General features: G+C 45.1%; 2 protein-coding genes across 6 annotated transcripts in view; one reads left to right on the forward strand and one right to left on the reverse strand.

The window, feature by feature from the left end:
- HELQ (helicase, POLQ-like) overlaps window positions 1-7301 on the reverse strand; it is a 37051-nt gene extending 29750 nt beyond the window's left edge. For 2 of the 4 annotated variants that reach the window (XM_019525949.1, XM_019525947.1), the window contains exons 1-3: window positions 7123-7301; window positions 4437-5184; window positions 894-1072 (exon numbers count right to left, since the gene is read on the reverse strand). In XM_019525949.1, coding sequence (XP_019381494.1) covers window positions 894-1072; window positions 4437-5184; window positions 7123-7227 — 1032 coding nt within the window. In that variant the 5' untranslated portion in view covers window positions 7228-7301. The remainder of the gene's footprint in view (window positions 1-893; window positions 1073-4436; window positions 5185-7122) is intronic. The other 2 variants (XM_019525948.1, XM_019525946.1) reach the window with 1 other exon arrangement.
- A 247-nt stretch (window positions 7302-7548) lies between these two features.
- Window positions 7549-9447, forward strand: part of MRPS18C (mitochondrial ribosomal protein S18C) — a 6963-nt gene continuing 5064 nt past the window's right edge. Inside the window, exons 1-2 of one of the 2 annotated variants that reach the window (XM_019525953.1) lie at window positions 7549-7659; window positions 7863-7924. In XM_019525953.1, the coding sequence (XP_019381498.1) occupies window positions 7590-7659; window positions 7863-7924 (132 nt within the window). In that variant the 5' untranslated portion in view covers window positions 7549-7589. Of the gene's footprint in view, window positions 7925-9447 lie in introns of both variants that reach the window. The other variant, XM_019525952.1, reaches the window with a different exon arrangement.

The following is a 9447-nucleotide window of genomic DNA, read 5'->3' on the forward strand; positions in this document are numbered from 1 at the left end:
GGCCCTATGAGGAGAGGCTACGGGACCTGAACCTGTTCAGCCTCCACAAGAGAAGGCTGAGGGGGGATCTAGTGGCCTGTTACAAACTAGTCAGAGGGGACCAGCAGGCATTGGGGGAGTCCCTGTTCCCCCAAGCACTACCAGGAGTGACTAGGAATAATGGTCACAAGCTGGCAGAGGGTAGATTTAGGCTAGCTATCAGGAGGCGCTACTTCACTGTCAGGGCAGTTAGGATCTGGAACCAACTTCCAAGAGAAGTGGTGCTGGCTCCTACCCTGGGGGTCTTTAAGCAGAGGCTAGATGAATACCTTGCTGGGGTCGTTCTACCCCAGTACTCTTTCCTGCCACGGCAGGGGGTCGGATTCAATGATCTGCTCAGGTCCCTTCTGACCCTACTAACTATGAAACTATGACACTGGGGCCAGACAGGGCAGCCATTGATGGGGCTGGGGGAGCAAACAAGGGATGGGGCCTGGCATGGGCCCCCCGTGGTCTCCTCCCAGCTCCTCCAGGCCCCACCCCCACTTACTGGCATGAAGCCCGGGCCACCGCCGCCTACTTACCAGCACAGAGCCCAGGTCCAGTTTCCTGTGGTGGTGAATGGACACTGTCCAAATTGCTGAATCTTTTCCGAATCGATTTGGACCTTTTTTTTGGTCTCCCAATTTGATTCAGATTTGGAGATTCAGCTGCTGAATTGGGCTGAATCTCCTTTGAATTGAATCAGCACCCGAAGCTTCGCACAGCCTTAATGCAAACATGTTTGTGTTAGAACTTTTGCATGGCTTAATTTGAGGCTTGAAATAGTTTTCCAACATTACTGGTAAAAAAAAAAAATGTACAAAGTTGCAATGCAGAGTACAAATAAACAAAATCAAGAACAGTTTCCACACCTTTTCCTGGACAATAGCCACATAAGGCAGAATCATTAAAACATCTTTTTGCCTGCAGAGTAATTCTTGAAGAATTAAAATTTCAGCTACAAGTGTTTTTCCACCACTGGTTGGCAATGAATATATTAAATTCTTTCTTCGTTGCAGAGATTCTAATGTTAAACAAGTGTGCTGCCACTCTGTAAAATGAAAATAAATGAGTTATTTTGTGTTCTCTTTTCCTCTAACTGCCTTAATATATATGCTTATGAAGAATTAAGATGTTTTCTGTATTGGTGAAGGATATGAATAGATGAATTTGTCAGAGGATTTTCAATAGAGCTCCAAAAAGAACTGATGATTCAGCCTACCAAATCTTTTTCCTTGTCAAAAAAATCACAAAACAAAATATTTCAATATGCCCCTGGCTAATCACACAGAAAGCTCCATTCTTCAGGTAGTCTATACAAGAGTGGTTCTCAACCATTTTAGACGTAAGACACCCCTTTGGAAAATGCCAGCTCTTAGCTTTCACTCATTTCTCGACTACAGAAAAATAATAGTGCAATTTTGCTGCGAAGAATTCAGAAAGACCACAAGAGGACAGAATGTTTTTGACACACAGGAATCCTATTTGAAACTTCTGGGTTTATCTTGTGAATCATGTGTAGCCGTTTGTACACCTAATAGTGCTAACATTGTTTGGCACCCCATAGAACACTAAAAGAATTTCACAGCACCCTGGTTGAGGGTCACTGCTGTACAATAACATCCTACTACCCAGAAGGTCCACATGATTGAACACTTTCAGAAGCTATTAAAAACAGTTTCATGCAAGATGACAGAATCCACCATTTTAAACAAATGAAAGAAGCTTCAGAACAGGAAGTGTACTACTGACAACATATGAAGAGTGATATTTGCATTCCTTTACCTCACACAGAAACCGGTCATGTGTCAAATAAATGCCCTTGCACATCTAACCAAGTTACCGTCACATAATATTAATTTTTAAGAGAAACTGGAACACTCAGACATTGCCTAAACCGGAAATATATAGCATAGTGGCCAAACAAGCAACTGTTGTAAGTTTCTATTCTAAGATCACACCCAGTGGTTTTAACTAAAGCCCTTAAACCTCTAGTATATGGCTCATGCTTGCTGGAAGAACACTTCAATAAAGTAACATCTTTGCTTATGATTTAATCTATCGATAACTTAATGCCTCTGCTTCACTGAGGCAAATGCTATTATATATCATCAACCTATTTTAGCAGTTTTTTGTAGTTTAGAGAATACTAAATTTGTCTGCCATATACAAAGCCAAACATGATAGACTTTGGTGAACTGTTTGAGATAACTAGAAATGAGAGCAGGATAATCCTGCACAGTAACAATGATGCATACATTATATGAAGTAGCTCCCTCATGTTTTGGCTCCTAACATCTGGAAAAAAACTTGAACTAAAAACTCCAAGTAAGTTTTAAATTTTGTGTTCAATACTTGAACACAAGAGTTATCATACTGTACAGGCCTTGGAATGGTTGCAGCTGCAGACAACAGCATTATAAACTTTCACATTAATCCAGTACTGCTATATTCTAGTAATTAACTCAAAGTTAATGATGCACAGATGCCAAGCACACAAGACTTTTTGAAATCCAGAATGTCACAAACAGTCTTTACAAAATCTCTCTGAAAACAAAGGAAGCTTCAAACAAAGCCTACTGCTTAAACTGAATTTAAAGTTCAAATTTCAAACTGTAATTCAAGCAAAAGATATTTGAGATCATTGTGGTCTATCAACACTGAATTAAAAATGTAGGTTCTACTTAAAATGCATTCAAAAGTAAGATAATGCTTCCCTAACAGCTTTCCAGACTTCCCAGTTTTCTGTCAATATATCATTACTTGCACACCATTAAAAAACTAGGAGACAATCTTACACTGAACCACATATATATCTCAAAAATAAAACAACCGAACTAACAACAGAATGTCTTGAAGAATATACTGAATGCAAGTGTGTAAATACTACTACTTCAAAAAAAGTGGCAAAACCAAACCTGGTGATACACACAGAGAATGTTACAATATTTTCACACCAGAGCAACTACATCTGGCACACCTCTGAATAAGGATAGTTTAACTATTTCTATACTGGTTATCAGCTGATTAAATTAAAATTGTACTTACCTGAATAGAAATAACATTGCTTTAAAAAACTACAACGATATTCAGCCATTCTAACACACATATGCAAACATCAGAAAAAAACATTCAGAAAAACATCAAGTAAGAAATAGCAATCCAATAGTGACCCCCTAAAGTTTTAAACTGAAATCATGTTTTTAAGTTGTCACAACTTTAAGGAACATGAAACGCTTGGGGTGGATGAAACTGAGTTAAAATTACTTGAATGAGGTTTCCTTCAAATTTCTTGTGGTGATTTACTGCATCCATTATCACCAGGGATCCTAGTTTTCTCTGATTAAAAACCCAGAATTCGTGATAAAAATTACAGGCCCTCCACAGGTCCCCCCAGTGCTGCTGGTACCTGCACTCCCAACAGCCTCCTCAGCCCTCCCGATGCCCCTCACTCCCTCACAACTGCCCCCCAGATCCACACACACAGATGCACACACAGACACTGACACCCACCCCAGCAGGTAAGTGTGTGTGGGGGGAAGGGGTGTGGCAGGGCGGAGGAAAGGGAAGGTGCTGGGGGGGTAGATCAAGAAGGCGGGGAGTGTGTCCCTGTGCCCACTCCCAGGAGAAGGTGGCATGTGTGCAGCCTGCACACAGCAGGCACCACCATGCTGCACCCTGCATTGCTTGCCTGCAAAGTCCCCTGCAGAGGGACACCCCTGCCCTCACCCCCCCAGCTCTGCTCTTGACTGCGGTGTGCTGCCTGGGGCTGGCAGCAGTCCCCCCTCCCTCAGCCCCCAGCCACCTTCCCCAGCCCTGCCCCACAACCCCCAAGCCCCACTTACCTCTAGCATCCAGGGGCAAAGAGCCAAGGGGGAGCCTGAACCTGAGCCCAGCCTTGGCTGACTCAGAGGCTCAGGCCCCACCCTTCCCCCTCCAGGTAGGGTTGGGGTTTCCTGCCCTTTCTGCAATCAGCTCTTGTAGGCTGGAGCTGTGCCAGCCGGCAAGAGCTCTTTGTAAAAGTGGAGAATCCGCAGATTTCTCTGCTAGAAAGCGAAATCCATGTTTTCTCTGATAAAAACAGGCAATCTGTGGTTTTCTCCGTTTTTCCATGGGAAACAGAAAAGCCAGATCCCTGATTATCATGCAGTATAACTTCTATTTTCTTTTAAATTTTTTAAGTGTAAGCTTAAGTTTCTTACTCTTCCACTTTTTAAAGCTACATTATTGAAGGGGTTTCCTTTAGAAGTTTAACTAATTCCACCTTTTTATTTAGGAGCCTTTTCCTAGAGCACAGAAATATCTGGTTTCCACAAACACAATTAAAAGGTTAAATTGAAAACTGGAAACATTATATCCACCCTTATCCAATAACAAGCAGCTCATTTACAAAAAAATAAAACCACTAATTTTACCATAGAGCTTTTCAATCCCACGGAACTGTACAAAAAGATCTTTAACTTTACTGGGTAAACCATAAAAAGGACCAAGATCAACAGAGAAAGCTTCAATTGTTTCTTTGGCAACACACAGCTCTTCAGACAGAATAGCTTCTTTGAGCTGCTTAGTTTTAGAAATCTGTGGAGACTGAGCCTTAGCATTTCCAGCCATAGCACTTTTGAGGTGATCTTTGAGACACTTTCTTTTATTCAAATCAGTTGTGATGTTTGGGGATGGCTCATTATTTGTTTTGCTATGCTCTACATCATTGTGACAAAATGACTGATTCAAGTTTCTGCCAAGACCAGAATTCATGTGATTGTTACCAGCATTTGCATTTGCTTGTTTTGTAGAAGCATCCACTTCCTTGAAATATAGCGGCTGTGAGCATGGCAAATCATCTAAAATAAAATCCCCCAGTTCTTGAGTCCTTTCTTCTTGTTCATTTGGACTGCTCCAGAAATTATCTTCTTCTTTCACTCTGAAACCATTAATATTTTCTGTGGTAGAAAACACGAGCTCCTTGCTTTTGGAGTGCTGCATGTGAAACTTCCCTGATGCAGGTTCTACAATAGCTTTGTTTTCCAGATTTTCTGGGTGCAAAGCAAAATCAACAGATTGCATGTATTTTTGCTCCAGGTCATCAACTTGAGCTAGTAAAGAATCATTTCCAGAAAAGCTGTCATAGTTCCCAAACATGTCCTCTTCGCTGTCATTATTATACTGCAAAAAAGTAGTAAATTTGTGATTATGCCATGGCAGATGTAAGGTTGATTCACAATTTAAAGTGTGTTTTAGTACATGCAACCCAAGATGCAACACGCTACAATTTTGTTAGTAATTTAACTCTGTGCTTTGACAAATGAAGGGTGGATTTGCAAAAGCACTGTGACTTTCAAAGGGATCAGTCAGTGAGCCCTGGCCTAGACACTGATTCTTATACTAGTGCTACATAGTTATCTGAGTTAATATTGTAGGATGCGTGTGTAGACGTTAGAATAAAGATAATTTTTTATGTATGCACATATACATATGTCCATATATGTTTCAATTTGCTGTACTAGTAAAATGCAACTTGTATTCTACGGGAGTTAAAGATTCAGCCTCTGAAACCAGACCTTAAATCAGGGGTGGGCAATTATTTCAGGCGGAGGGCTGTTTACCGAGTTTTGGCAAGCCATTGAGGGACACATGACAGGCAGCCAGGGGCAGATAAATATTAATTTTCTCAATTTTGGCAGGGCTCTGTGGGCTGGACAGAATGGCCTGGCAGGCTGCATCTGGCCCACAGACTGCATTTTGCCCACCCCTGCCTTAAATGCTTCAGGCTACAAGAGGAAGAGGAATAGTGGGGAAAAAAAAACCCTGGTCATACCCATTTCACTCCCCCTTTCAACATCCACTTTCTGCCACTGTGAGACACAGGCCTATTTGACACATGTTGGGGACATGGGTCTTAGGCCCACAAAGCAAATTAGCCCTGACTGTTAATAGAGGGGAGCTATTGGATACGTGTCAACTGATTTTTTGGAACAATAAAGGAACAAAGCAGGCACTGAAGTGAAGGTCACAGGTTCACAATGAGTGCACCAAGGGGGGACACAAGGCAGAGCATGTTGGACAGTGCCCACTGGCCCTCAAATGAGTCCAAGGAGCCAGTGGACACCTTGTGACACAGGTCTATTTGTTATGTCACTGGGGAAGCGTAGGCCTAGGCCCACCAAGTAAAATTAGAAGCCCTCCTTAAGGAGACCACTGCAGATGAAACAATTGAGTCCTTGGAACAAATAAAAGTAAAACAGGGAAAGGAGTAAGGGTCACAGGTTTATAAGGAGTGCACCAAGGGGGGACACTAAGCAGAGCCTGCCCAACAGTGCCCACTGGACCTGGAGTACAAGGAGCCAACAGGCACGGCCCTGCAAAGCATCTGCTCCCATCTCTGAGCAAATAGGGACAGGAAAGCAGCCCTGCAGTCCCCTGGGGGGTCCTCACGGCCATAACCTCCTTCCTGAGCTTAGCCAGGGGCAGGAGGAAGCCAACCAGGAGGCCCTGGGAATGCATAAATGAACAGGTGTGAGGAGCCGTGCGGCCAGGGTCTCAGCAGGAGGTGTTGGGATTGGCACTGAGGGGGGGCTGAAGCCTGGGATTCTCCAGCTGAGCAGGCTCCAGAGCCTCCTCTGCTGGCAGAAGGGGCAGGCCAATGTTGCCAGGTGTACAATAACTATCATATTTGTACAATAATTTCCACCCTTGTACAATCAATAACAGTACAAGTATTCAAAATATATGATAATTTTTATAATAGCTAACTGATGCAGCTGATGCAACACTCAAGTCACTCCCAGAGAGTCATAACCAACTTCCAGCTTTGCTGTCAGCACTTTCTTGCAACTGCTTGCCTAGAAATAAAGAAACCCTTCTGCTTTGTTGACCCAGGTCTCAGTCACTCACGATTTCCAGTCATCCACAGAAAGTAAGTAAGTCTTAGTTGCATGCTTATTTGCATATTTGTTTTTCAACAAACACGGTAATTTGGGGCCGAAGCCTCCCCCCCCAGCATGCCAGAACCAGCCCCCCGCTCAATGGGCCTCACGCAGCTCCAACCTTCCCAACGGCCACCCCTCCCCCCGCGGACCGCTGGTGAGGGAGAGGAGCCGGTACCTCGGGGCTGGCGCAGCTGCCCCCGGGGCTCGGCCTCTTGGGGGCAGGCGGGGAGGAGGCGCCGCCTCCGCACCGCGGGGCCCGTACCCTCCATGCCCGCTGCATAGCCCGGCCCGGCAGGAGGAGGAACTGGATCAGCCAGGAGGCAGTGGTATCCTCATGATGCGGATGGTGCGGGGAAGAGAAGAGAAGAGGCTGTTTCTGGCTGAGCTCAGCCCAGCAACGTCACTTCCGCCCCAGACTTGTAGATGACGCGACGGGGCAGGAGGAAGGACACGCTGCTCGCGTTGCTATTGGCTACCGAGCCGCGCTGCTCCGCGATTGGATGGCGGGGCGGGAAACAAAGAGCCGCGTAGTTCAAGTCCTCCAGTTCCTGGAGCCGGAAAGAGGGGGAAAGGTATTTGCGTATGTGCTTATGAGGTCCCCGGAAGCGGAAGTGGTAAAGGGCGCCTGGTGGAACGAAGAAAATGGCAGGTCTTGTGGCTGCGGCGCCGCGGAGGTGGGGGTGGCTCTGCCGGAGCCTGGTGCCCAGCGCAGGTGAGAGTAGAAGCGGCGGGCGTAGGCCCTGGGCGGCCTGGCGCTCCCCATGTGTCGCCTGAGGTTGCTCCTAGCGCATTGCCTGCGGGTGGGAACTGGCCCCTCGGCCACGGGCGGCCCGGGGCCCGGCCCGGCAGTTGCCGCCGCGCTAGCTGAAGGCCGTGATCGCGGAGCTGGGCTTGTTCTGTTCTCTCTGACTCCAGGAGCCTTGTGGCAGAGGCGGTGCTGCTCGCGACAGGGGCCTGTAACCCGTACAGAGGATCTGGTAAGAGGTGTCAGCTTTGCGCGTGTCTGGAGGCGGCTGTGGATTATCTGCTGTGGGCTGTAGCAGAGCTGTAAAAGTGCCTGCTGCTCGTGCCTGGGCTCTGAGGCGGCTGCACGCCGCAGGGTGTTGTGTCTCACCTTGCTGTGTTAGCCACATGGTAGTGCAAGATAGTGCCCAAGAGATCTTTGCTGTTCTGTGTTTAGATTATTCTAGGGTGGGTAGGGTGCCTTTCCTGGATGCAAAACTCTGGTGGTTTTACCAAATTAGCTTCCTGATGCTTTTTGAGGTAGGTACTGTGGGTGCTACAGAGTAGAGAGCTGAGACTCTGGGCATGCCCCAGAGTTCTCCCTCTTGAAGGGAGCGCAGTCCGGCTTTGCTGGAGAACAGACATGGCTGTTGTTTCTGAGGTTGATAACGAATGGTTTGGAGGTTTTGAAGCACTAAGAGAGGCTAATTATCTGCTGATTCTTTCTTAGCATAGACAGATATAGGTATTTCTTGATGATATATCTACTTATATATTTGTATGTAGAAGTTTCCCCTTACTCTTAGGTGTGTTGGCAACATTTTGCCCAAGGGCTTCTTTGGCACCTATATATGAGCAGCGAGGCTGCTCAGATGCACTGTAATTACAGCGCATCAAAACAGACTTGATTAATGAAGTCTGCTCGAGCATGGTAATTACTGAGCTCCAGCATGTTGTATATCTGTGTCCCTGTGCACTGAAAAATGGCAGTGGAGCGCTTTAGTTGAAGCTTATTTGACAAGCTTTGGTTAAAATGCCCCCACTACCATTTTTAAGCATGGGGACACTGATATACAAGACAGTCCAGGAGCTTTAATTAGACCAGTTCTAGGAGCCGCTCTAATTAAAGTACCTCCTTCCCGCCTGCCCACTCACTCTTGGAGCATGTGTATAAACAGCCTTTGAGATTTTTTTGTTTACACACACATGCACTCTTTCTTTTCCCCCCCCTTTCTTAGCTTCTCTGTCTGCATAAATCAGGATATCTTGATATATCTTTTTTGTCTTGATCTAGAGATATATGAAAGCTAAGAAAGGAAAATAGCATGTGTATATACGAAGATATAAAAAAAATAACCCTCAAGAAGCCCTTGGGGTGATATGTTGCCAACATATAGCTTCCCTGTACTCTTACATATCTATATCTGTCTGTTTAAGCTACGAAAGAATCAGCAGATAATTAACCTCTCCTAGTGCTCTAAAGCACTAATAAGATAGATAGATATATTAGTTCCATACACATGTGCATATATATGTGGTATGTAGAATATATATAGAATACGCATATGTTATAAGTAGATGTGGGCAGCATGGTGGCATGGCGCTCTCTGATACTGTAGGTCCACAGAGTAACATTAATATGGGTTGTTAAAATAATTCTAAAACTATATTTTCTCTCGCTGGATTCATTTTTTTTAATTTGTGGTATTTTGTCAGTGACTGGTATTTCTGGAATCCAGAGCAAATAAGTGGGGAGATGTTCAAAGGCTCAAGGATC

Source organism: Gavialis gangeticus, unplaced genomic scaffold (genome assembly GCF_001723915.1).
Source record: "Gavialis gangeticus isolate Ggan-Ray unplaced genomic scaffold, GavGan_comp1, whole genome shotgun sequence".
NCBI lineage: Eukaryota > Metazoa > Chordata > Crocodylia > Gavialidae > Gavialis > Gavialis gangeticus.